Source organism: Aotus nancymaae, unplaced genomic scaffold, assembly GCF_030222135.1.
Source record: "Aotus nancymaae isolate 86718 unplaced genomic scaffold, 86718_ANA_hifiasm-v0.15.2.pri h1tg000089l, whole genome shotgun sequence".
Taxonomy (NCBI): Eukaryota; Metazoa; Chordata; class Mammalia; order Primates; family Aotidae; genus Aotus; species Aotus nancymaae.
In genome coordinates this window covers 1,225,792-1,252,268 of record NW_026988504.1, presented here as the reverse complement: position 1 = coordinate 1,252,268, position 26,477 = coordinate 1,225,792, and the positions used below count along the sequence as shown (strand labels likewise).

The window sequence follows — 26,477 nt, the reverse complement described above, 5'->3', positions numbered from 1 at the left end:
GTTCAAGACCAACATGGTGAAACTCTGTCTCTACTAAAAACACAAAAATGTGCCACTGCACGGTGGTGTGAGCCTGTAATCCCAGCCTACTCTGGAGGCGGAGGCAGGAGAATTGCTTAAACGCAGGAGGCAGAGGTTACAGTGAGCTGAGATCGCACCACTGCACTCCAGCCTGGGTGACAGAGTGAGACTCTGTTTCAAAGAAAAAAAAAGAAAGAAATTAGCTGGGTGCAAGGTGGCAGGCCTCTGTAATCCCAGCTGATGGGGTGGCTAAGGCTGGGGCACTCTCTTAAACCCAGGAGGTGGGGGTTGCAGTGAGCCGAGATTGCACCACTACACTCCAGCCTGGGTGACAGAGCAAGACTCTGTCTCAAACAAAACTAAACAAACAAAAAAGCAGTGGCATATGCAAATGTGACAGTGTCAATGATGACAAATGATCGTGAATTGAACACTCCAAGTAAAAGGCCAAGGTTTTCAGAGTGGGTGAAGAAATGCACAAATAAGATCCAACTATATGCTCTATGCAATCTATACGCTTTAATTTTTATTTTATTTCTTTTTTTTAGTCTGAGTTTCACTCTTATTGCCCAGGCTGGAGTGCAATGGTGCAGTCTTGACTCGCTACAACCTCCACCTCCCGGGTTCAAGGGAGTCTCCTGCCTCAGCCTCCCGAGTAGCTGGGACTACAGGTGCGCGCCACAAAACCCAGCTAATTTTTGTATTTTTAGTAGAGACGAGGTTTCACTGTGTTGATCAGGCTGACCTCGTGATCCTCCCACCTCAGCCTCCCAAAGTCCTGGGATTACAAGCATGAGCCATCGCACCTAGCCAATTTTTGTATTTTTAGTAGAGACGGGGTTTCACCATGTTGGCCAGGCTGGGCTAGAACTCCTGACCTCAGGTTATCCACCCACCTTAGCCTCCCAAAGTGCTGGGATTACAGGTGTGAGCCACCTCGCCTGGCCACAATCTACACACTTTAGATTCAGAGACATAAACAGGTTGAAAGTGAAAATATAAGTAAAGATACACAATACAAACAGTACCCAAAAGAGAACTGGAATGGCTATACTAACATCGGACAAACAGACATGAAGATACATCTATCGCCAGAGACACAGGCTTTGTTTTTTGAGGCAGGGTCTCACTCTGTCATCCAGGCTGGTGTGCAGGGACTGAAGATTTCAATACCTTACCTCAATAACGAATAAGGCAACTAGACAAGAAATTGGCAAAGATGTAGGAGACTTGAGAAACACTGTCAGTCAATCCGACTTGACAGACATTTATGGGAAACTTCACCCATGTGGCTACTGCATATACTAGACCATTAAATAGGCCAGGCGAAGTGGCTCACGCCTGTAATCCCAGCACTTTGGGAGGCCGAGTCGGGCAGATCACCTGAGGTCTGGAGTTCAAGACCAGCCTGGCCAACAGGGTGAAACCCCATCTCTACTAAAAAAAATACAAAAATGAGCTGGGCATAGTGGCACATGCTTATAATCCCAACTACTCAGGAGGCTGAGGCAGGAGAATCATTTGAACGCGGGAGGTGGAGGTTGCGGTGAGCCACACCATTGCACTCCAGCCTGGGCAACAGCAAAACTCCGTCTCAAAAAAAAAGCGAGTCTCAACTATACGTTGTTAAAAGAGTCATATTTTAAATACAAAGAAACAATTAGTTGAAAGTAAAAAGAAAAATACAAATCCAAGAAAACAGTAAAAATTAAAAAGCGGGTGTAACGATATTTTTCATGGAAAAAGTAGACTTCACGATAAAGCAAGGGCCTTGGTTTATCAGTCAGGTCCCAGGGTCAACCCAGCCAGGCTCTGGCCCCGTGGCTCGTCACCGCCATCGCCTGGAGCAGGTGAGAAGGTGAAATCCGAAGCCGGGTGTCCCATCATGGGGAAGGAAGGTGCCCCAAGCCAGTGGCCTGGTGACTCGCTTTCCATCTTTGTAATTCTGTTATTCCAAGAGCGTTACGTAAATGACTCACACACACCTCTTGAGATCGGCCTTTTTGCTTCACTCAGAATAAATCTGAGAACTAGCCATGTTGCTTCATGTATCCACAGTTTGTGCAAATAGGGACATTTCTACCCTTTCTTTCTTTCTCTTTTTTTTTTTTTTTTTTTTTTTTTTTTTGAGACAGAGTCTCGCTCTGTCGCCCACCTGGAGTGCAGTGGTGCAATCTTGGCTCATTGTAGCCTCCACATACCAGGTTCAATTCTCCTGTCTCCTGAGTAGCTAGGATTACAGGCATGTGCCAGCACGCCCGGCTAATTTTTGTGTTTTTAGTAGAGAGAGGGTTTGGCCACGTTGGCCAGACTGGTCTCAAACTCCTGACCTCATGATTCGCCCGCCTCAGCCTCCCAAAGTGCTGGAATTACAGGCGTGAGCCACCGTGCCCGGCGAGACTTGCTTTTGTATACAATCTGATCATCTTCTTCCTTTTAATTGGAGTGTTTAGTCCATTTACATTTAACACAGTTAGTTAGTGACATGGCTGAGTTATGTCTGTCCTCTCTTCTCGTTTCTACTTGTCTCTTCTGTTTTGTATTATTTTGCTGCTCCTTTCCTGCCTTCTTCTGGGATAATAGAGTAGTAGTATTTTAGTGTTCTATTTGATGTCTTCTATTGGCTTCTCAGTGATACTTCATCTTACTGCTGTCTAGCTGTTCTAGGGCTACTAACGTACACCCTAACTTTTCCACACCTCTTTAGAATTAATAGTATACAATTCATACCTGGCACTGCCCTTTTTCTATTCCTTCCCACTGCAGAAATGTAATAAATTTATGAGGATAGTTTCCTTGAGTCCTTGTTGACATACATTTCCTCGTTCCTTGTTTGTTTTGAGACAGAGGCTCTCTCTGTCACCCAGGCTGGAGTGCAGTGGCTCAATCTCGGCTCACTGCAACCTCCACCTCCCGGGTTCAAGCGATTCTTCTGCCTCAGCCTCCCGAGTAGCTGGCAGTATAGACGCCTGCCACCACGCCCAGCTAATTTTTGTATTTTTAGTAGAGACAGGGTTTCACTGTGTTGGTCAGGCTGGTCTCCAGCTCCTGACCTCCTGATCCACCCTTCTCGGCCTCCCAAAGTGCTGGGATTACAGGAATGAGCCACCGCGCCTGGCTGACAATTACTTATTTGAATGTCTGGATCCAAAAGGCGGGGGGAGTGGGAGCTGTTTCTGTCTCTTTAAATCTTCTGATAGCTGCTGTGGACGGGGAGAGCGGGCAGAGACCTGAGTCTGAGAGGCTGAAACAAGGGAAACGCCTGCTCTGGTTCCTCAGGGAAACTCCGGACCAACCAAAATGCTCAGCCCAGATTTTGGGAGGACAAGGCCTGCCTGCCTGGCACCAGCCAGCTGCTCCAGAGCTGCGGGGTCGGGGTGAGGAGGGAGGCTCAGCGCTGCTTTGCTCACCCCGCTTTCCTGTCGCAGAACTGCCCCGTCTCTTTGGCGCCCCAGGTACCAGAGTCCGGAAGCGCTGGCTTCCGGTCACCCTCCAGCTCGGGGGCTGCTTTGGTGCAGGGACCGACCTCTGCCGGGAGCTTCCTGCTCTGACGGCGCGCACATGACGTCACTTCCGTCTTCAGTGGCTGCCCAGGTGTTGCGTTAGCCATACCTGGCGTAGGCCTAGGTGTCGTTTTCGCGTGGCTCAGGGAGCGCGTACAAACTTTTCCTTCTCTTCGTCTCTCTAGCCTGTACCTCTCTCATGTGTATCATGGTCATCTTCCCCCACGTACGTTTAGAATTACATCACGTGGCCTCGTAATAATTTTACTTCTTCACGTTAAACATAAATTAGAAAACCCAGGACATGGGGAATACCGCATCCTCCAATTTTTCCCCTTTTTCATTGTTTTCTGTCTCCTGATGCTCTGAGATGTTTTTTTTTTTTGAGACAGAGTCTCGCTCTGTTGTCCAGGCTGGAGTGCAGTGATGTGATCTCGACTCACTGCAACCTGTGCCTCCTGGATTCAAGTGATTCTCCTGCCTCAGCTTCCGGAGCAGCTGGGACCACCCCAGCGCACACCACCACGAGTGACTATTTTTAGTAGTGATGGGGTTTTCCCATATTGACCAGTCTGGTCTCGAACTCCTGACCTCATGATCCACCCACCTCAGCCTCCCAAACAGTTTGGATTACAGGCATGAGCCACCGCGCCCAGCCGGGGGTCTTGTCCTTAAGATTTTTTTTTTTTAGGTGGACCAGAGCTAACTAGTAACTAGTTAGCTAATAAGTCTTGGGCCTTGAGACAGGCCCCTCTGAGTACTCAATGTCTTCTGAATTCTGAGGTTTTCTGGTCTGGCTGGTAGGAACAGGCGCTGTTTCCAGCCCTGTGCAGGCACTGGTCCCTCTCATCCTTCTGCCAGCTTCCTGCTCGCACACATGGTTGGTGCTCAGCCTGGTCCTCGAGGGAGAGCCCCTGCAACACTCCGTCTGTCTGTGTGGCTCCTCCTGGGTGCTGTCCTGCAACCCCCCGTCTGTCTGTGCGGTTCCTTCTGGGTGCTGTCCTGCAACCCCTAGCCTCATTTTCTTGCTGGACTCTCAGCTCCACCTCAAGGAGTCTGCTGAGCTCCCCCTCTCCCTGTGGCCAGCCTGGAAGCTGCCAGGCAGAAGGCTGAGGTCACCCCAGGGTTCCCGGCACCTCATTCCCACCCAGGGGTCACTGTCCTTCATCAGCCGAGGCCGGGGATACCCACAACCAGCATCTCATGTTCTTTGCCTGGATTTTCAGCTGTTTCAGGCGGGTGGGTGAATGAAGGCCTTGCTACTCTGGGTCCAAACTCCAATTCATTACATTAATTTTCACTTTAATTCAAAAGAAAAAAAACTGAAGTGAAGATAATTGCATAACTTCAGGTAGCTGCATCTTCATAACAGAGACGTGGTTTCTCTCAGATCTCCCTGAAGGTGATTTGCGACTTGGCTGAGCCCTCCGAAGCCCTGGCAGGAGCTGTGCCTGGACACCACATCCAGGCACCAATGCGCAGGAGGGGTGGCAAAGCCCATGTGCTGGGCACTGCCCGCCTGCCCTGCAGGGCTAAGCAGTCGAGTTCTGAGCCTAGATGAGCCCCAGTCCACCCCCAGATAGGCCCAGACATAGCTCCCACTGGCCGAGGAGCTTCTGTCCTCTCTGGTGGCCCTGAGCCTGTGTGCATGGCTGGGTCAGAGTGGCTTGAGGAGGGGTGGAGAGAGGCGGGAGGGGGCCTCGGCTGATGGGGGCATCTGCCCAACATTGGGGGCTGCAGGAGGGATATGGCTGAGCCTCGATCCAATGCCCGCCTGCCATCCAAACCTGCGCCTGGACACTGCCCACCTGCAGCCACCACACCAGGGCCCTGGTGCTCACTGTGGTCCCGGCCACCGTGCCCATCTCGCCCTCACCCTCCCCGTCAGGCCCGGCCCACTCCACTGCCCTGGGAGGTGTCCCCTGCACGCATTCCTCACCTGCCTGCTTAGCAGGAGCTCTCCCAGCCCCCGCCACCTCTGTGGCCAGCACTGACGCTGGAAAGGCCTCTCCTGTCTGTGCCTTCCGGAACCCTAGGCAAAATCCAGTCCTGGCTCTCCCCGCCTATCTATGCCTCTGCCCCACGATCGCGTCCACCCAGCCACCCCGGCCCAGCTGCCTGTGGGGTGCTGCCCTGTGGGTCCCGGGGGGCTGCATCCACCCCACCCCTTGACGCTGGGGGTCCAGGTGCCCAGGGCTCCCTGCCCCTTGCTCCCTCCTGGCCTCCGCTCCTTTGCCTGAATCCAAGTCTTCGTCAGCCTGGCCAGCCCATGGCCCTATTGCACCGTCTGGTGAGGCTGAGGCATCTTTGGCAGGATGAATGCACGCAATTGGCTGACTTGAAGCCAACTTGCCAATGTCAGCCCCTCCCAGTGTTTCTTACTGGTGCTGTTTCCTTGCCAGAGCCTGGACACACACCTGGCCCTTGTGCCTTCCGGGGAAGCCCGGGGCTGCCCCATGGCTCATCCCTTACTCCCTGGCCCAGCCGCGACTGTGGGACACGGCCTAGGGGTGTGCAGGAACTGGGCTAGGGGATCAGAGGACAGAGGGTGTCCCCTCCACGGCCCGACTGTGGCTTGCGGCTGCCGGTCAGGGAGGAGGAAAGACAAAGGACAGCTGCAGAGACGACGTGTGGTTTAATTGTGGGGAGGCTGAGGCCAACAGCATTTTTACCAAATTGGCGTAAACATGAAATGGGGTCCAGACATGTACGCTGACAGTTATAGTAATTTCAAAATCCGAGCAGCAATTTGAATCATTTCTTGAAAAACAAACACAGACAAACAGTGAGTTGGTGCCCAGCGCGGTCCGCAGGGTTGGAGCCAGCCCTGCATCATGGGTGCAGCTGGGCAGTGGGCCGGAGCCGGGACCCCTGGCTCCTTGGTGGCCTCGCACGGAGTGGGTCCAGCCAGGCCTGGCCCAGAGAGGGCCGCAGCCAGCAGGCCTGGGTGGCCGCCCATGCCCGCAGGAGACATGGCGAAATGAGAGCATGCTGCCTGAGGAGTCTTTGCAGGGGGCACAGGCCTGGGGGTCTCTACCAGCAATGCAATAAATATGCAAATCCAAGCGGAGAAAGACCAAGCGCAAACCCCACAGGCGCACGAGGCCCAGCCCGGTCCCTGCGGGCGTTGCCGGCTCTTCACAGACCAGGAGTCTCCAAGTCGGCGGCTCTGGTGTCCCCGAGGTGCCCTGGGAGGCAGCGGGCGGGTGGGACAAGCCTAACGCCTACGTCTAGTAGCCTCGGGGGGCAGTGGCACTGGGCCCAGTAGGGTCCCACCGGCAGGACCCTTCCAGCCCCGCTGCACAGCGGTGAGGGGAGTGGCGGAGCAGTCTCCGGGGGCAGGCGGGGGTGGGACCTAGCCCTCCCGCACGCTCACACGTGGCTCAGCCAGGGAGCTGTGGATGATGCTGAGGATGGACTCCAGGCCGCGGCCCTCCAGCAGCGTGCGGTGGTCCCCCTCGATGATGTGGACAGACACCTTCCCGTCGCACACCTGCAGGGGACGCCGTCAGCTGCCGCCCTGCCTCCGCCCCGCCCCCGCCCCCGCCCCCATCCCCATCGGGCCCCTCGCGCCTGCGCACCTGGGAGAGGTTGTAGTCCGCGCCCAGGTCTTCGCCGTAGGCGCCGCTCGTCTTGGCGCGCAGCAGCGTCACGTTGCCGTGGTACTTGGCCTTGGGCGTGTACTGCTCGGCGGCGCGCAGCTTGTAGTAAAAGGACAGGGCCGCGAAGCTCAGCTCCTGGCGGTCCAGGCCCTGGTGGCTCTTGGTGATCAGGTCCACGGCGGCCGCCACGCGCTCCTCCAGGCTCTTCAGCGGCAGCAGCACCTCCAGCACCTGCGGGGTTGGGGTCTGACCGGGTGCCGGTGGCGCCCGCGGCGACGGCCTACACTGTCACCCTGTGCTGCGCTGCGGGGTGGGCTCTTTCTCCTTTTTTCCTGATGCATTTTTGATTTCAGATATATTTGTCTTTTTTTTTTTGAGACACAGTTTTTTTGCTCCTGTTGCCCAGGCTGGAGTGCAACGGCACGATCTCAGCTCACCACAACCTCCGCCTTCTGGGTTCAAGTGACTTTCCTGCCCCAGCCTTCCGCATGCGCCACCACGCCCAGCTAATTTTGTATTTCCAGCAGAGACGGGGTTTCTCCATTTTGGTCAGGCCGGTCTCGAACTCCCAACCTCAGGAGATCTGCCCACCTCGGCCTCCCAAAATACTGAGATTATAGGTGTGAGCCACCGTGCCTGACTGGGGTGGGTCCTTAAATGGGTGAAGCTGGCGGAGGTCTTTAATGCTCTTTGCCCCCCACCCCACTCCTGCCTTCCCTTCCCACCCGGCGTTCTGGGTCCTGTGGCCTCAGGGGTGTCTGGGACCCACCCTGCTGTGCTCCGCGTCCGTGAACTGCTGCACGAAGAAGCACATGGCCTCTGTCTCAGCCTCAGCCTCGCAGCCTGGGGTCAGCTTTGCCCGGTAGCTCTGCGGGGAGGAAGGGGCTGCTGAGTGGATGGAAGGGGTAGGGCCTCCTGAGTGACGGCCCCCCTGCCAAAGTCAGGGCACAGGTAGGGGGCTCAGATGTTTGCCGCAGGCCTCCAGTACCTGGCCCGGCTCTCACCTGGGTGTAGGCCAGCACGTAGGTGTGCGAGCCGTCAAACAGGAAGAGGCTGTTGTTGGTAGGGGCTGGGCTCTGCTGGGCCTGCAGCTGGGAGCACATCTCAAAGGCCACGCAGGCCCCATAGGAGTAGCCGGCCACGCGGTAGGGGCCCTCGGGCTGCACCTGCCTGATGCAGTCGATGTAGTAGGCGGCCAGGCTATGGATGCTGTCGAGGGGGGCAGCTGAAACGGCAGGGACGGGCACTCAGCACACACGGGCCGCAGCCACGCCCCCGTGACGGCCAGCCCGGCCACTGTGTCCCGAGGAGGGCCTGGGGGTACCTCGGGTGCACTGCAGGCCATAGGTGGGGATGCTGAGCCTGGAGGCCAGGCTGTGGAACACGACGGTGGAGCCCTCGATTGGGTGCACCAGGAACAGGGGCCGCTCGGAGCTCTGCACCGAGTTGAGCCGCGTCAGGGTGGGGCCCTCAGGGTTCACCAGCAGGGAGCGCAGGTTCAGCTGGCTCTGCTGCTGGGCCGGGCTGCTCTTGGGCGTGGGGGACGCCAGCTCTGTGAGGACAAAAGGGGCAGATGCCGGGCCGGCCTGGGCGCAGGGGTCCGGTGCCACGCAAGGACACGCAGACACACACGCGAGTCCCTGACTCCCCGAGGTGCTACGTCAGGTGGGAATGCTCAGAGAGGCACCCGTGACAAAAAGCGGAACACCTGCTGGGACACGGTCCAGAGGAAGGACCAGGGCAGCCCAGGGACCCCGTCCCGCCCGGCTGTCCATACACACTGCTGGCCGCACCTGCCTTCGAAGACAGCTCCTGCAGCTTCCGGAGCGTGAGCTGCCGCACCTCACGCATGGACAGGGCCAGGTCGTGTTCGCGCTCCAGGGTCTGGCGCACCTCCACGCCCATGAGCGAGTCCAGACCCAGGTCCGCCAGGGAGCTGTCCAGGTTGACGCCAGCCAAGTCGCGGATGCCTGGAAGGGATGTGTGCAGTTGGCAACTCCAGCGGGGGTGTGGGGACGGACGGCCCGGGTGGAGCAGGACTGACACCCAAGGGTGCGCAGGCTGTGTGTCCCCCAAAGCACGGTCACTGCAGTGGCATCTGTGCCCACACCCAGGCTCTGCAGACTACAGTATCCGCCCCAGAAAGCAAGCTCTACAGATGGGGAAACTGAGGCGCACAGAACCACGCCTGCTGTGTTACAGACCCTGATGCCAGTGGGGGAACTGCCTGGCATGGCTCCTGCTGGCAGCGCTCACCCAGGATGTGTGCCACGGCCTTCACCAGGTCCCGCTGGCCGTCCCCATCCTTGCAGGCCGCAGCCTTCTCAGCCAGCACGAAGCTGCTCAGGACGGCGTGGGGCTGGTTCAGGAACAGGTCCAGCACCTCCAAGCAGGAGGCCATGCGCTGGGGCAGTGTGCCCCCGATGACTGTGTCATTGCTGCCCATTGCCTCCACCACGATGCCCACGTCGCCGATGGCGCCCCACTGCACGGCCAGGCCTGCGGGCAAGGGGGCAGGTGGGCAGGGCTGTGGGGAGAAGGTGGGGGTGGGGAGTGGCCACAGGGAGAGGGTGGGGACGGCAGGGCAGAGAGCGGGTGGGGCCCACCTGGGAGGCCGTCGTGCCGGCGTTTCTCGCAGATGCGCTCCATGGCGGAGTTGGCAAAGCCGTAGTTGGTCTGTCCGGCGTTACCGCGCCCACAGCTCACAGAGGAGAAGACCACGAAGTAGTCCAGCTCAGGACACGCCTCCCGGGTCACCCTGTGGTCACATGTGTCACTCCCCACCGGCCGGCACCCACAGAAGCCCCCGGCGTCCCATCCCCAGGAGAGGACAGGGAGGGCTGTCAACCACCTCGGCTCCCAGGCCCTGGCAGAGGTGGGAGCAGGGTGCGTGGTGCCCACCTGTCCAGGTTCAGCGTGCCGCTGTACTTGGGCTTGCTGACGTCCTGGAAGGACTCCGGGCTCTGGTTCTCCAGCATAGCGTCTCTCAAGACCTGGAAGAGGCGACCTCAGCACTCCCGGCAGCTCCAGGGCCTCCCCACCCACCCAGGGGCCACCCCTTGGTCTTTTGAGAGCCCCACCTGGGGGCTTTCTCTCACCATGGCCAGGTTGAAGATGCCGCCCACGGGCCCGAGCTGCGCGGCCTCGGAGATGAGGCCCCGGGCCCCCTCCGGCGAGCTGGCGTTGCTGGTGGACACCTGCACCTGCACGCCCAGATGCCTCCACTCTCGGACCTTCTTGGCCTGGTAGCCTGCAGGACACGGGACTGTGGGCTGCGCCGGCCACAGAGCCCCATCCAGCAATCCCCCTAAGACGGATACAGGCAGGGCCCAGGTGCTGCGATGGCCCAGGCTGGTCTACAGGCACCGCTGCCCACTCACCTGTCCGGATCCCGGAGCGAGCGGTCAGCACCAGCTTCTGGGCCCCGCGCTTTATCAGCCACTGGGCCAGCTCCAGGCCGAAGCCACCCAGGCCACCAGCGATGACGTAGCTCTTGTGGGGCGGGCAGAAGGTCTTGGAGACAGCCGCCATCAGCGTGGGTTTGGCCCCCTTCAGCACAGCCTCTGGCTCCTCCGCACGCACCTGCATCCGAGCAGCACCCACGGCTCAGGCGCTGCCTGGAGACCGGAGACCGGAGGCCGGACGTCCGACATGCCCGAGACCCGTCCCCCACCTGCACGACGACTTTGCCAATGTGCTTCCCCTGGGCCATGTAGCGGAAGGCGTCCTCCACCCGGGTCCTGGGGAACACGGTGCACTTGAGGGGCTGCACCACGCCATCACGGATGCCAGCCTGCAGAAGCGCCGACACCTCCCGCCAGGCGGCACTGGCGTCGTCGAAGAGCGAGTCCAGAAGTATCCCGTGGAAGGTCACGTTCTTCAGGAAGATGGCCATGCCTGCAGGCAGGGGCCACGCTCACCCAGGGCCTTCCACACATCCACCTGCACCCATCCCTGCCCGCCCCCGCCCAGGCGCTCACCAAGCGGGTGATTGTTAGAAAGGTCGAATTTGCCGATTTCCAGGAAGCGGCCGTGCTGAGCCAAGCACCTCACGCTGGCTTGCAACTTCTCTTCCGCCAAGGAGTTCAGGACCAGGTCAACGCCTAGGGGCCAGAGGGCCTGAGAGTCATACCCACTGCAGGCCCAGCCACCGCAGGCCGGAGGGCCGGAGGATGGGAAGGAAGCAGGTGGGGGCTGCAGGGGGCACGGGGGCCGCTCACCCTTCCCGCCCGTGTGCTGCAGCACATGCTTCTCGAAGGACGTGTCCCTCGAGTTGGCGAAGCTGGTGCTGTCAAGCTGGGAGAATCTGGCCTGGAGGTACGCCCGTTTCTCAGCCGACCCTGGTAAGGAGAGGCGGCAAGGGTGAGCCTGGGCGGTGGGGCCAAGAGGGCAGCCGGCTCAGGGGGCAGGGCCTTACCCACGGTGGTGAAGACGCGGCAGCCCAGACTGAGGGCGATGGCGATGGCGGCCTGGCCCACGCCACCCGAGCCTGAGTGGATGAGCACCGTCTCCCCGCGCTGCACCCGCCCGCGCACCACCAGTGCGTAGTAGGCTGTGGTGTAGACCACAGGCACCGAGGCCGCCTCCTCCAGGGTCCTGGGGATGCAGCAGGTGGGTCAGGTGAGGCCTGGCCGCCATCCACGTGGGGCCCAGGCCCACATCCTCGACACACTCACCAGTGGGAGGGCACGTCCCAGAGGAAGTCCTGTGATAGCAGGACAGAGGTGGCCAGGCCCTCGGCGGGCACCAGCCCCATCACACGCTTGCCGCTGGCGTCCCGGCCTGAGAACTCCATACCCAGCAAGCAGTCCTTGGTGGCCCATTTCCCTGGAGGAGATAGCACTGAGCCCTCCGCCACCCACCCTTCCCTCCCAAGGGGCTCCCAGGCAGGTCCTGGCCCACCCCCACGACCCACGGTCGCCTTACCTGGGATGGCGTCAGGGGACAGCTTGCCGGTGGCCAGCATGATGTCGCGGAAGTTGAGGGAGGCGTAGTAGACCGTGCAGAGCTGGGCACCGGGGCTGGTGGGCTGGGCAAGGCGCAGCGAGGAGCAGACCCAGCGGATGGAGGACAGGTCTCCCCGGGTGAGGACCATCACGTAGGCGTGTGCCGTCAGCTCCTCGGGCTTGTCTAGGGAAACGGGAGGTGGAGCCGTGGCAGGGCCTTCAGGCCAGTCTCCCAGGAGGGCGGCGAGGGGCAGGGCAGCGTCGGGGGCTCACCTTGCTCCAGCGGGAAGTGGCGGAAGGCCCCCCAGGCCCCGTCGCGGTAGACGTTTATCACCAGGTCTCCCTGCAGCACCTTCTGCAGTTCTGCGGAGCCGGGGTCCACATCCGGGACGCGGGACGTGCTACTGAGGTTGGAGAGCAGCAGGCACCTGGGGCGGACGCAGTGAGCTCAGGGCGGGGAGGAGGAGGCTGGCGGGGAGGGGAGGTGACGAGAGTCTTCTCCTACCGGATGCGGTGCCCGCCGGGCTCTTGGCGGAGACAGTTCACCAAGCCCACCACGCCGGAGGTGGTGCAGTTGACGGCCTTCAGCCACACGGGTCGGGAGGAGGAGTCGGCCAGGATGCCCTGCAGCAGGACGGGGAGGGTCAGACCACTCACCAAGCTGGGCAGCTGGCACTGGGGCCTGGAGGTGGGGCAGAGCCCGGAGGCGGGGCAGGAACTGGAGGTGGGGGTGGGGCCCGGTGGCAGGGCGGGGCCTGACCTTCAGAGAGTCCACCCAGCGGAAGCTGGTGTCCTCCACCGGCAGGAAGATGGGGCTGTCCTGTGGGGCGGGCCGGCGGCACAGGAAAAGCACGGAGCCGTAGAAGGACTTCTTCAGGCCCACCAGGCGCAGCGACATCTTGGCAAAGAGGCTCTCCCACGCGTCCTGTGGGGGTGGTGGTCAGCACCCTGCCGGCCTGGCCCCCGCCCCCACCCCTGTGCTCCTGCCCCGAGGCTGTACCTGACTCAGGATGCCCTGGGCGTACTGCGGCTCAGCAGAGGTGAGGAAGGCCACGGTCTCCCCGAGGGGGTGCCCCTGGAGCAGCGTGTGCAGCAAGAGAAAGCCCCCCTCTCTCAGGGCAGCCACCATGTTGCCAAGGGCTGAGGCCGGGTCCCCGAGGGGAGCCACTGCACAGTTGCACACCAAGAGGTCAGTGCTGCCCAGGGCGCTGGGGGCAGGGGCCGAGGGGTCCCACTGGCCCTGGGCAATGTCATGCTGCTGCAGCGTGGCCTGGGCAGCCTCCAGGGCCTGAGGGTGGCGGTCAGTGGCCGTGTAGCTCAGCTGCAGCAGGGGCTGCATGTTGAGCAGGCCTGGGATGCGGGAATACAGGTGACCATGGCCAGCCAGCACCTGTGTGCGGTAAATTCTGGAATCAGTCCCAAACCAGGGAGGTGCCCCTGACCTAAGGATGGGCAAAACGTCCAGGAGGCCAGAAAGCCTTCCCCATCAGCCCAATAACGGTGCCAGCTGCAGGCACACACGGATGCCACTAGCCTTGTCCCTGGGGTCCCGCCTGGGGTGTACCTCTTGGAGCCCACAGGCCTTCCACAGCGGCCGTGTAGACTGCACGTGGTGTGTGCACAGAACCACACAGGCAGCTGGCCAGCCCCTCCCATGGCCCAGGGGTCTGCCCTGTGTCTGTGCTGTGTCCTTCTGAGACTGACGTGGGGGTGGGTCCCATGATGTTCAGGGCAGAAGCCTAGCTGCCCAGGAGGCACTCACCTCTACCACCTTCATCTTCAGGCTGGGCATGTTCTCCAGGGCCGTGTCCACACAGGCCTTGAGTGCTGGGGAGTCCAGGAGGCCGCTGAGCAGAGGGTCCTCTGGCAGCTCAGACCTTTCCTGGGCCAGCAACTGTGCCAGCTCCAGCTGTAGGTTCCCATTGAGCTGAAGCCTGCAAGCGGCTGACAGCAGCTGGGGCAGTGCCTGCTGCGGGGAGTCCTGGGGGACCTGGGCCCCATCCAGTCCGGGCACTGCCATCTTCAGCCCCTGCTGGGTCACCTTAGTCTGCAGTGCCTGCACCAGTCCTGGGGAGGAAGGGAGGAAGGCCTGGTATTCCCAGAGGCCAGGGTGTCTGCCTGGCATGGGCTCTCAGACCCACTGTGTTCTTCTGGGGCCACCACCCAGCTCTGCCCACAGGATGAGAAATTGCTGAGATGAGGAGGGGGCTGCCCGCCATCGGGATGTTGACTCCTGCCTGCCATGGACACGGTGAGGGGGCCGCATTCAGCTGCAGGGGCTACTGTGCTTAGCCCAGGTGTGACCTTGGACTGAATCTGTCATCTTTGTCCCCAAGTCCCCCTTCGAGACTGGGGACAGTTACCAGGGACAAGGAAGACTGGGGCCTAGGGGAGGGAGGCAGCTGTTGTGAGCTCTGGCCGGGGAGTTGGGCCAGGGTTGCTGACTTGAAAGGGGCCCTGTGGAGATGCCACTCTGGGGTCAACATGAAGGGGAAGCGATCACTCCCCATCACCCGAGGTGTCCAAAGCCGGCAGGACCGGGACCTCACCCTTGCACAGCTGCAGCTCCTCCTTCAGAGCAGTGTTCCCAGACAGGCACCCGTCCTCCACATGGGGCGTGAAACAAAACTTCTCCAGGATGGGCGCCCGATGTTCCTGTCGCCGCGGGGCCGCCGAGGCGTGGAGCAGGAAGAGGTGGACGCCTCCGGCCACTGTGGTCTTCAGGCACCTGCTCACCACCACGTCAGCCACTGTGGGGACAGGTTGGGTGAGTGCGGCCACCATTGGCTAGGGCATGAGACTGGAGCTGGACAGGGGCAGGGCTACCTTGGGCCTCGTCCTGCTGTGTGTGCAGCTTCTGCCTGTGGGTGGCAGGGTCGATGTAGATGGCAGTGATGCGGGTGGGCAGAAACAGGCTGTGCTGGCCTTTGCTCAGGATGGACATCTGCAGCATGGCATCCAGGAAGGGCACCCAGTTGTCTTTCCATAGTAGCTTACCCGAGTTGCCTGCAACACAGGGCCTGGTTGGTGCTCTGGGAATTCCCAGGTCCCCAGGGCCGCAACTCAGAGCCCGCCGGGCCCTTCTACACCCTCTGGAGCTGCATGCCCGGCCGTGGGTGTCCTCTGTAGCCCTGCAATGACCACCGCCCTCTCCAGTGGCTCAGGCAGCGGTGCGGGCAGTGCCTACCGTCCAGGCTGGCCTCCAGGATGCCCTGGAAGTGAGGGCCATAGTCGTAGCCACGCAGACGCAGGTCCTTGTACACTTCAGCCTGGGCCAGGAAGAATGGCTCCCCGGGGCTGGGGGCAGGGCTTTCCGGGTGGTCAAAGAGCCTGGGGTCAGGGTCCTCCCACTGATACACCTTACCTGCGGGCAGGTGGGTATGGAAGGGCCTGAGGGTGGGTGGCAGGGCCAGTGGGCACAGCCCACCCAGCCTCCATGCCAGTGGCCCTGCTTACCACTCACTATCAGGTGGCCACTCTCTGACACTTCGAAGGTGTGGGAGGCCTCCAGGAGCCGCACCTCCAGGGACACGGTCCCTACAGAGTGGAGGGGTCGAAGATCAGAGGGCAGCACCCCCGCCCCCAGCTGCCCCGGCCTCGGCCCTGGGGTGCCTCTCACCGGTCTTGGGCAGGATGGTGGCCTGGTGCACCATCACGTCCTCAAACACCACAGGCAGCTGTTCCATGGCCAGGCCCAGGGCACGGGCCAGCGTCTTCCACACGAGGCACAGGTAGCCAGTGGCAGGGAAGATGACGCGGCCGTCGATGCGGTGGTCCACCAGGTAATGGTCAGGAGACTCGGGGCTGGTGTCTGCGGGAGGGCACCGGCCTCAGCACTGGCATGGGGAGGGAAGAGCCCGCCCACCGACCAGGCCCTGGCTCACCGATGGTGTAGACGGAGGCTGATGGGGAACCAGAGCCGTTGGGGAAGTCCTCGGCGGCTGGCACGTCCCAGGCCAGGCTGTGGTCCCACTTGATGAGCGGGGAGATGAGGGGCGTTCCTCGGGGAACCGGGAACTCCACAGGTGGGAACAAGGCATTGGGGTTGGCGTCGATGCTGGGGTCGGGGAGACAAGGGCAGCACAGCCGTCACCAGGGTCCAGGGTCTCCGGGTTCAGCCCACCCACTTCCTGTGGGGGACCATCCAGGGCTGCTTCCAGCAGCCTGGGTCGGCGAGGGGCCCGCAGCCCTGCTCACCCACCCCCTGCCATCCCGACCGCAGGAGACGAGGCCCGGGCCGGGAAGGGACCCACCCTGAGAGGTGCAGCTTGCCGACGCCGGCGAGGAACAGCTGCAGGTTGTCCCTGTGGTCCTTCTTCATCAGGGGGATGATGGTGCAGCTTGGCTTCAGGCCACGCTTCAAGACAGCCTGGGGGTGGCAGGGCACATGGGCTCCATCGGTGCTCAGCTGAGCTGCCAGTCCCAGGCTCCCGGCGCCTGAGGCCCCCAGGCTGAACCTACCTGCAGCAGGGCGTGGGGCGCGATCTCTAGCACCACCGCGTGCTCAGGCACGTGCCGCAGGGCCTCCTGGAACAGCACGGGGCTCACCAGGTTGTTGACGCTGTACTCTGCAGAGCACGTGTGTGCCAGGCTGGTGTGCCACTGGGCCTCGGGGATGGAGGTGCTGAGCCAGCGGGCCGAGCGTGGCTTCGGCTCCCGGATCACCTGCACGAGGGGCCGGGTCAGTGCCAGGCTGTGGGGCCCCGCCGTGCCCCACACCCCCCAGGCCGTGTCAGCCCACCTTCTTGAGCGCCTGCAGCAGCGGGGGTGCGATGCCCTCCATGAAGTAGGAGTGGAAAGCCATGCCGCCCGTCCGCACCTCCTTGGCAAACACGCCCTCCTGCTTCAGCTGTTCCACAAACTCGTGTACCGGGTCCTGGGCGTCAAGGGGACCGAGATGAGCGTTCTGGGCTGGGCACCCACCTCAGGCTCCGGCAGGTAGGATGCACCCCAGCTCACCCCGAGGGAATGGCCAGGGGACACGGGGACAAGCCTTCCCCCACGTCCTGGGCCCGTCAGAGCTTGGTGGGGCATAGACCGCGACTGTGTTTCCCCGCCAGATGTGTGACGGCAGGTGCAGGGAACAGGGGAGCCCGCCCAGGCCGTAGTGCCCACCTGAGGTCCCGAGATGGTCACCGTGTCCTCAGAGTTGTGGCAGGCGGGCACCACGCCCGGGGGGCAGCGCTGCTTACACTCCTCCCAGGACAAGCCTATGGCAGAGCCAGCCCCAGAGGCTTAGCGTGGGGACCAAGCCACTCCCGCCCACCTGGGACACTGCCTGCAGCTGGGGGCAGTCATCACAGGCACGGTAATGATAGCCTTGGACCCTTCACGAGGCACGTTCGCCCCTGCTGCGTCTGACTGTGGGTGGAGGTGTCATTACTGAGCTGCCACTCCAGGGAGCTCCTGGGAGCCTGGTCCCCAGACGGCAGCCCCCTCGGTCCTCTGGAGCCCCTGTGCTCTCCAGCCCCAGTCCAAGTGTGGCTTCACCAAAGGCCCTGGGTTCTTGCCGTGCTGGGGCTGTGTGTCCTCGTCACATGGGGGCTCCATGCAGGACTGATGCCTGTGGGTGAGTGCCGGGCTCAAGACTGCCAGGCATGGGGCCAGCAGGGCAGCTGCATGGGGATTCGTGCACGGCTGTCTGAGCTGGGTGTCCCCGGGGCAGCGGGTGAGGGCCCCACAGTGAGAAGGCAGCCTCCTCTCTTGGAGAGGAGGAGGAACTCAGGGACACCTACCCACGGCTGCCATGGCGCCTTTCGGGATGTTGGCTTCTTTGATGCACTGCCCTCTCCAGTAGGCACAGAGGACAGCTTCCTCCTGGGACAGGCAGCCATCAGCGTAGCCACAGGCTACTTCCCCCAGGGAGTGGCCGATGATGCCATCTGGCCTCAGCCCCATGCAGCTCAGCAGGTCTATGAGGCCGATCTGGGGTGGGGACAGGATGCTCAGGCTGCAACCTCCAGCAGACGCAGCTGTTGGGGACGGCCCCTGGCCCCACCAGGCCCTCTCCCTACACTGCCCCATCTACCTACCCTCCCAAGCCTCCTGGTAGGAAAGAAGGCCCTAGAGCCCCAGCACCCAGGCCCTGCGGAGGCCCCTCCTCCCCTCCCGTCCTGCTCCCAGCACAAGGCTCTGCCCAGCAAAGTGGCTGTCAGGGCCCCGGATCCAAGACTGCAGCTCCCGGGCTCCAGAGAAAGCTACAGTCCCGGGACCAGGGTCACACACATGCTGGCGCCCTGGGCCCTACCTGGATGGCGGTCAGGCTCACGAAGGCGTGGACGATGTCGTCAAAGGTGCTCTCGTCTGCGCTGAGCAGCAGCTGTGACACCTTCAGGCCGAGTGGCTTCACAGCCTCGTCAGAGCGCAGGATGGAGTCTCGGAAGAGGCTCAGGCGCATGAGGCTCAGCCCCATCCTGCACCACTGCGTGCCCATCCCTGTCCCAGAGAGCACGACAGGAGGCTCAGCCCCATCCTGCACCACTGCGTGCCCATCCCTGTCCCAGAGAGCACGACAGGAGGCTCAGCCCCATCCTGCACCACTGCGTGCCCATCCCTGTCCCAGAGAGCACGACAGGAGGCTCAGCCCCATCCTGCACCACTGTGTGCCCATCCCTGTCCCAGAGAGCACGACAGGAGGCTCAGCCCCATCCTGCACCACTGTGTGCCCATCCCTGTCCCAGAGAGCACGACAGGAGGCTCAGCCCCATCCTGCACCACTGTGTGCCCATCCCTGTCCCAGAGAGCACGACAGGAGGCTCAGCCCCATCCCACGCCACTGCGTGCCCATCCCTGTCCCAAAGGGCACCTCAGGGGGCCACCAGCTCCAGCTCACCCGCCCTCTCCCCACGGTAGGGACCACCTGGGGGGCAGAGCACAGGCTCACCAGAGCAGATGAACCAGAGCGGGCGCTCGCCAGTGGCCACCTGCTGCACCTCTGAGCCACCGCTCTCGCCACCCAGCACGGCGTAGCCGCGGAAGGGCATGGCAGTGGTGGGGGCAGCTGCAATGTCGTTCAGCATGCTCAGGAAGGCCAGGTCCTGGCTGTGCTGGAGGCCCTGCTTCAGCAGCTCCTGCACGGCCTCGGGGGTGCGTCCGCTGGCCCGCAGCAGATGGGGCAGGGTGGCGTGTGGGGCAGGTGCCGGGGGCGGCTGTGTGTTGGGCTTCAGGATGACGTGCGCGTTGGAACCCCCAAAGCCGAAGGAGTTGACACCCACGTTGCCGCCACGGACGGGCAGGGGCTGCTCCACCACTTGTAGCCGCCCGTCCAGCAGTGCTGGGATCTCAGGGTTGGGGTTGTGGAAGTGCAGGTTGGGGGCCCAGAGCCCATGCTCCAGGGACAGCAGCACCTGTGGGGGGACGTGGCGGGTGGGCAGCAGCCCCACTCCCTGCACTGTTGCCTGAGCCAGGGGCAGGCACCTCCTCTAGACTCTGCGGGGCCAGGGTTCGGGGGCCTCTCCGACACACTTCCCATTCCCAGCCTAATTCTGCCACGGCACAGGGGTCTGAGGACTACCTGCCGTGGCCTTGCCCTCAGCTTGGCCTGAGACCTCCCCTTCAGGCCCTGCTGCCTCCCAGCCTGATGTGGACCCCCTAAAGGCGGGCTGTGGGCCTCAACACTAAGGCCTCCTTGGCCCAGCTGTTCCTCTCCGGGCTGCAGAAGAGTGGGAAGGGCCCGAGTGACAGTGGGTGTTGGGGTCTCCCTGTGCCTGGCCTCCCTGAAGGGCCCCAGGCCCCTGCTAGTGGGTCGGGAAGCTGTAGGGATGGGCGGGTGACACTAGGGAGACCCTGATGCTGCGATGCCCCCTAAGGCCTGCTCCTGCCGAGCTCTTCCCACCCAGGCACTCCTCCAGCTTGCCTCTGTGCCCCGAAGGCCCTCGGCAGGATGTCAGAGCCCCAGGGGAAGTCCCTCGGGCCGGGCCACAAGCTCTCCCTGCCATCAGCCTCAGTGCCTCTGTTCAGACCCGCAGCAGTGCCCAGCCATGGTGCAACCCGGTCCCAGGGAGCAGGGGACTGAGGGACTCCAAACCCAGCCCTACCTACCTTGGCCAGGGCTGCCAGCCCTGAGGCCGGCTCTGGGTGCCCCATGTTGGACTTGGTGGAGCCGATCAGCAGTGGCTCCTGGCGGGTGGCACACAGGGCTTGGACGATGCCTTTCAGCTCCTGGGGGTCACCCACCTTCGGGGAACATGGCAAGTCAGGGGCTCTGACCAGGCCACCTCTTCAGGCATGGGCACAGGTTAGCATCATGGGGTGGTGTGGGGCGGGGGGTGTGTCACCTTGGTGCCCGTGCCGTGGGCTTCAATGTACTCCAGTGACTCAGGGGCCACTCCGGCTGGCTGATACAAGGAGCGGATGAGCTGCTCCTGGACCTCTCCAGAGGGGAAGGTCACACCTGCGGAGGGCTCGGCTCAGCACTGTGGTCCCAGCCCTGGCTCCCGCCCGCCCCTTGGCATCCCAGCACCCCGGCAGAGCCCACCTTGCTCCTTGCAGCCATCTGTATTGGTGCCAGCATTCAGGATGGTGGCATACACCCGCCGGGCCAGGGACTTCTTGGTCAGCAAGACGGCCACCACAGCCTCCGCGCGGCAGTACCCATTCCCTGGACGAAGCGGCACCTCAGGCCCTGGGCTCAGCCCGCCCTGGCCCCCATCCCACCAGGAGGAGCTCTGGGGTGCGGGGCGAGTGCTTGGGGAAGGACCACGAGGCAGGGATCCTGGGAGCTGGCGGGATCGTGTGCAGTGTGGGTCAGAACCGGGCGGGTGCAGGAGCATGGTGGGGGGCGCCATCCTGTTCCATTGTCCTGGCTGCCCCGGACTGGCCAGGCACACACTCACCCGCTTCGTCAAAGGCCTTGCAGGCACCCTCGGGGCTGAGCATGCCCAGCCGCATAAACTGCACGGACGTGTTGGGCTTCAGGAGGACGTTGATGCCCCCCACGATGGCGGTGGGACACACTCCATTGCGAATGGCCTCGTAGGCGTTCTGCAGGGCCACCAGGCTGGAGGAGCAGGCTGTGTCCAGGGCAATGCTGGGCCCTGAGGGCAAGGGCGCTGTGGCTCAGGCGGGGCGACGAGTACAAGACCCCTGAGCACACCTCCCGCCACTGGGCTGGACACACGCTACCCAGCGTGTGGGGACCCCAAGGCTAACCAATGTCGCAGGAGGCCAGGCAGGACCCACCTTTGAAGTCGAAGAAGAAGGAGAGCCGGTTGGCCATCATGGCTCTCTGGCAGCCCACCATGCTGTAGCCCAAGAGCGTCTCAGGGTCTCGGCTCAGGGCCTCCGAGGCCTCAGAGCCGCTCACGCCCACCCAGACGCCAGTGTGTGTCCCTCGGAGCGAAGCTGGGTTGATGCCTGCCACAAACAGTGGTCAAGACCCCTGGCTGGGCCCCACAGTGCAGCCCACCCACCCGCCCAGCTCTGGAGTGAAGACCCCATCTCTTGGCCTCCCTGGCTTGGCGGGGAGTCCATCCCAGTGGGACCCTGGAAGGGGCCTAAGGACGGTGAGGTGACCTGCAACCAGGCCAGGTGAGGCCTGGAATGAGAACCAGGTCACAGAGGGAATGGGGGGGGCATAGGCGGGCCCAGAGGAGGGCACCAGGCGCGGCCACAGTGGCTCCAGGAAGGACAGAGGGCAGCATTGTCCCCAGGCGCTGCCTTTGGCCCCTGGTGTCACCGGCAAGCTCTGATGAGCCCGTTGGCCAGTGGCCACTCCAGCGCCAAGGGCAGCCTGCGCCAGGACAGGCTGTGATAAGGAGCTCAGAAGACAAAGCCCAAGTGTCCAGGCTCGGGAAGGAAGGACAGCCACTGGCCACCCCAGGGAGCAGCACCTCGGTCTTGGGGTGGGGCCTGGCAGCAGGAAGGGCGAGGGGAAGGGCCTCCGCCTCTCGGCCAGCAGGATCCCTCCTTGCCCCTGGCAGGCCAGCTCTGCCCTAGGGTGGGTGGGTGTCTGAACTGCTTACGCCCAAGGACAGCCCCGAGGCTCAGCATCTAGACCTTAAGAATGCCACAGTGCTCACTGGAGGTCAAACACCAACCAGAGTGAGGGCCAGGCTGGTGGGATAGGGTGGGAATGCCTGGCGGGGAGGGAGACAGGAGCTGGTGCTGCCCGCTGCTTGGCTGGAGGGGGTGGGGGCCCAGAGGGCCCCTGGAGAACCTTCTGCCCTGCCTCTTGTCACTCCAGCCCCGGCCAAGGCCCCAGCACCAGCCAGACAGCAGGAGTAAGGAAACTGGTACACCCAGGTTCGGACACACCCTTGACACCTCCAGGGTGCAGTTGTGAAACCTCGACCTACCCAGGGACCTACACCTCCCAGAGCCCATTGGCCAGGCCAGGGACGTGGCCAGGGAAGGCAGGTGGTGCCGGCACCCGGTTCTATCAGCACCAAGGAGAGCACTGCCTGTTCTACGTGGCAGCAGAAACCCTGGACGCAGCATCGCCAATGCCAACCCACCTCCGTCCACGATGGCCTCGTATGTGACTTCCAGCAGCAGCCGCAGCTGGGGGTCCATTGTGTGTGCCTGCTTGGGGTGGACCCCAAAGAAGGAGGCATCGAACCTAGACAGGTCCTTCAGCTTGCCGGACCGCCGGGGCAGGCCGTAGAGCCCTATGGGACAGGCAGATGTTTAACTCTCTGACTGAAGCTGCAGGGAGGTCGGGGCCCTGTGGGGTGCTGCAGGGAATTAAGGAGTCTCTGCTACACCCGGGAGTCCCAAGCAATGGGAACAGGCTCCCCAGGAGGGGAGGACTGTGGCCACAAAGCAGGGACTGGTACAACCAGGTCTCTTGTGCAAGATCCCAGGCCCAACCCTGAGATGGGCCCCAGAGCAGAGAGAGCTCGGTGGGACTGAGGCTGGGGGACCCTCTGCCTGGCCCATGTCTCAGCTCCACCATGCTGACTCACAGCTCGCCCATCAGGTAGAGCTGCTCTGTGGAAGAGCCTACTGGGCGTGGGGGAGTTGGATCAGCCTCCCAGAGCGCACCTGGAATGCAACCTGCCAGCTGAGGACACAGGCGGGGGCAGCCTGGCCGGAAGGGCTCCATCCCCCTGGCGAGAGACCCCAGCCCATCACCCATCCTCTGAGCTTGACTTCTCTGTAACAGGCACGGCCCATTTTCTAGGCCACTCTGGTGCGGTCTCCAGGAAGGAGGCTGCAGCTTGGCCTCGCCCAGGGGTGACCAGTGGCTCTGCAGCTGGGACCAGGCTCAGGCCAGTGCCTAGGTGGTGGGGACACAGCGCAGCAGGGAGGCTGGTGTGAGGGCAAAGGAGGAGCTGACCCCCCCGCCAGAGGGAGCTCCGCAGCCACGTACCCGCCTTCCAGCGCCGGTCATCGTCCGTGACCATGTCCACACCGCCGATGAGGTTGTCCCAGAACTCCTGCAGGTTCTCCGACTCCGGCAACTTCCCGGACATCCCGGCGATCACCACCTCCTCCATGGTTGCTCTGCAGGGCGGAGGTGTGAGTGCCCCACGTGTTCTGGCCGAGACACCCCTGTCAGCCTCAGCACACAGAACGGGTGGCCACCCATGGGGTGAGCCAGCCTGAGGATCTGTGCAAGCCCTGGCCCCGCTGTCACTGGGAGGGGCTGCATGCTCTAGGAACAGGCCCACCTCTGGGCCCTGATCACTCAGTACAGAGTATTGGCCCCGCCGCCCTGACTTCCCAGCAGTCTGAGGTTTCTGTGCCTGTGTGGCTTCCCCTCAGCCAAGCCTCAGCCCTCAAAGGCTCCTGCAGCTTGTCCGGGGCCATCCCTAGGGGCGCCCGGGGGGCTCACAGTGAGGAGCAGGCAGGGCCACCTGAGATCAGGACGAGGCCCCAGGTGGCCAGCCTGAGGCAGGGTCCCAAAGCCGGGGCTGGAAAAGGGATCAGAGGGCTCATGGAGGTGGCAGGGAACCCTAGAGAGGGTACTCAGCACCCATGTCCACCCACACTGGGGTGGAGGCCCACTGTCCAGGCCAGCCCAGGAGTCGCCAGGGACGAAGCAAGGATAGGTTTGTGCTCTGGGGGAAAGATGGCCCTTGCCCCACTGAGGACCAACCCAGCCCGTCCAACCCCTCGAGCAAGGTCTAACCTGGAGAACCGCTCCAGGCCAGAATGGTGCTCCCCGGCACCCCTCACCTGTGCGGGTGAACCCGCGGACACTTGCTTGCCTCCCCATACTGACCCAGACAGCAGCAGGCCCTCCCTGGGGCCGAGGTCCCTAAGACCTCCAACCGGGGCCCAGGCTGTCGGCTCTGGATCCAGCATGGGGCTGGTGCAGCCCGCGGGGAGAGGGCCGGCCTGGCCACTTGCACGAGGCCCCGGGGCCGGATGCGCACGCCGCCCCTAGGCACTGCGGCCTCCCTCAAGCTGCGGAGTCCCCGTGCCGTCCCGGCAGGGAGGTGGCCGCCTTCCCCCCACACCGCGATTCACAGAGGCTGGCGCCGGCTCTAGGCCCGCACGCCGGGTTCTCGCCGCTTGGGACTCACGTAGGGTCGACGGTCAGGTAGCGGGTGGGGACCCCGTGGGGCGCCCGGCCTCCCTTTGCCCGGGGCGGGGGCTGCTTGCGACCCCTGCGCTTCGGCCCGGCGGCGCCACGTGGTGGGGAGGCCGGTCTCGGCGCGGACCCGCACCCACCCCCTTCCTCCCTCGCGGCGTCCCCGTCGTGCTGGGCCTCGGCCACGGGGGGGCCCCCAGAGGATGCGGCGGGCAGGGCCCGGTGGCGCCTTTGTGGGCGCGGGGAGGCCGGGCCGGGGGCTCCTCCAGGCCCTCCGGGGTCCGCGGCCTCCCGCCCGGGAAGCGAGCGTGGCTGCTGGCGGCGCTCCCCGGCGTCCTTCCCCCCCGCCATCCGCCCACCTGCTCCGCGGGGCCGCGGGCGCCTCCGAAGCGGCTCAGACACCGAGACCCGGGCAGGCCGCGCAGACGACCCCTGGATGCGGGCGGGACAGGCCACGCGCGCCGAGACCGGAGGATGCAGCGCCGGCCGTCCCGTGACCCCGCCGGTCCCAGCCCGGACCACGACCCGCGCCTCAGCCCCGCGCCGGCTGCTCGTACCTGGTGAGGGCGCGGGCGGCGGTGCGGGCGGCGGAGAGCGAGGCTGGAGCGCGACGGAGCGGTAGGCCGGGCCGCTGCCGTCTCTCTGGCTCCCTCTAGGCCGGCGCCGACGCTATTTAAACCGCGGCCATCCCCGGGCGGCCACGCCACATGGGCTGACAGCTTGGCTGCGCCGCCCAGGCCAATGAGCGTCGGGGCTGCGCCCCGGGACCCAGCGCGCCGCCGCCGGTGGGGTGATGCCCGTGCGCGCCGCCGCCCAAGCCGGGCCCCTGCGCGGGAACGCGCAGGGGGAGGGGCCGGTCCTGGGCACGCTGGGGGCGGAGCGCGCGGGCAAACCCCCGCCCCCCGACTTCCGCTCCCCGCCCCGCGGGCCCCGACGCGCACGCGGCTGGGACCGAGCTTGCGGCGCGTCCCCGACCCCGGTCTCCGCCGGAACCACGTGTGCGGGATGGGCATGCTTGGGCCACACTGGGGACTGCGCCGCGGCAGCACCGGGGATCCAGCCGGCCGCGCCCCGGCGGGGGGTTTAGGGGGTGCTCGGACCCACAGGCGCGCGGACGGACGGACGCACGAACGTGCCCGCGTGCCCGCAACTCGGCCGCCCGGCTACACGCCGCCGACGCTGCCCGCGCGGAGCTGGCCGAGGGCGTGGCGTGGTGGCCGCAGCGACCAATCGGGCGCCGGGGACGTGCGCGCCGGCCCAATGGAGGCGCGCGGATGGGCGTTGCTAGGCGATAGGGTGATGGGCGGGCGGCGGGGCGTTCCCGGATGCCGCGCGGGCCGCGCGAGCGCGGTCGTTGACCCCGGCCGAGGGCGCCCCGAGCGGGGTTACTGCCGGTCATCGCAGCGCCTCCCCGGTTCTCCTTGCGGAGCCGGCGGGAAACCCAGACGGACGCCCACTCACCCGACGGCCCCTTCTCGGCAGCTTCCCGGGCACCGGGTTGAGCCGCGGGGCCGAACGGGCGAGCGCACCCCCGGCCGCCGGAGTGCATTGGAGGGGTGGGGCGCGGCCACGTGGCGGGCGCTGTCGGCCAGGACACCCACCTGGTGTGATGCGAACAAAGGGAGCGGCTGCCCGGCCTCGCTAGGCGGAGGCTGCGAGTTTTCCAGGCGCACACCCACAGTCGGGGGCTCAGCCCGGCCCTCGCGCCCTCCCTCCCTCCTGAGTGATTCCACTCTAACGGTTGCCGGCTCGGCGGTCTGAGCCCTGACGCGCGCCCTCGCGCCTGCAGGGCCAGGCACCACGTGGGGGGCAAGCGGGCCTTGTGAGGCCACAGGTGTCCCTGGCTGCATGTCCTGCTTTGAGGGATCAGGAAGCCCGGACCGCTGAAAGGAACCAGAGACTGAACCCCCCCACCCCCCGCCCGCCC

The 26,477-nt window shown here is 63.6% G+C and overlaps 1 protein-coding gene across 1 annotated transcript; it reads right to left on the bottom strand.

Annotated features, from left to right (window-relative positions):
• Positions 1-6,140: 6,140 nt before the first annotated feature.
• On the bottom strand, positions 6,141-24,926 carry FASN (fatty acid synthase). The gene is made up of 43 exons (XM_021666365.2): positions 24,910-24,926; positions 23,384-23,517; positions 22,527-22,679; positions 21,253-21,426; positions 20,907-21,107; positions 20,549-20,671; positions 20,349-20,464; positions 20,113-20,247; positions 18,956-19,418; positions 18,320-18,507; positions 17,808-17,997; positions 17,188-17,282; positions 16,814-16,948; positions 16,534-16,737; positions 16,326-16,441; positions 15,957-16,129; positions 15,692-15,883; positions 15,529-15,609; positions 15,260-15,436; positions 14,899-15,078; positions 14,622-14,822; positions 13,835-14,139; positions 13,073-13,462; positions 12,833-12,997; positions 12,578-12,696; positions 12,346-12,500; positions 12,053-12,256; positions 11,803-11,953; positions 11,544-11,722; positions 11,347-11,466; positions 11,107-11,229; positions 10,800-11,023; positions 10,507-10,708; positions 10,225-10,376; positions 10,028-10,119; positions 9,733-9,884; positions 9,383-9,625; positions 8,920-9,096; positions 8,451-8,678; positions 8,131-8,351; positions 7,896-7,994; positions 7,106-7,357; positions 6,141-7,017 (listed from the first exon to the last, which is right to left on the bottom strand). The coding sequence occupies exons 2-43, from the start codon at positions 23,508-23,510 to the stop codon at positions 6,880-6,882; spliced, it is 7,515 nt and encodes a 2,504-aa protein (XP_021522040.2). The 5' UTR covers positions 23,511-23,517; positions 24,910-24,926; the 3' UTR covers positions 6,141-6,879.
• Positions 24,927-26,477: the final 1,551 nt, after the last annotated feature.

Excerpts from the sequence above, each read along its gene's own strand:
- FASN (XM_021666365.2), bottom strand. The coding sequence starts at position 23,510 with ATGGAGGAGGTGGTGATCGCCGGGATGTCCGGGAAGTTGCCGGAGTCG. Across the intron at positions 20,465-20,548 it reads AGATGGCTGCAAGGAGCAAG|GTGTGACCTTCCCCTCTGGA; the intron begins GTGGGCTCTGCC and ends AGCCCTCCGCAG. Across the intron at positions 15,884-15,956 it reads AGCCTCCGTCTACACCATCG|ACACCAGCCCCGAGTCTCCT; the intron begins GTGAGCCAGGGC and ends GCCCTCCCGCAG.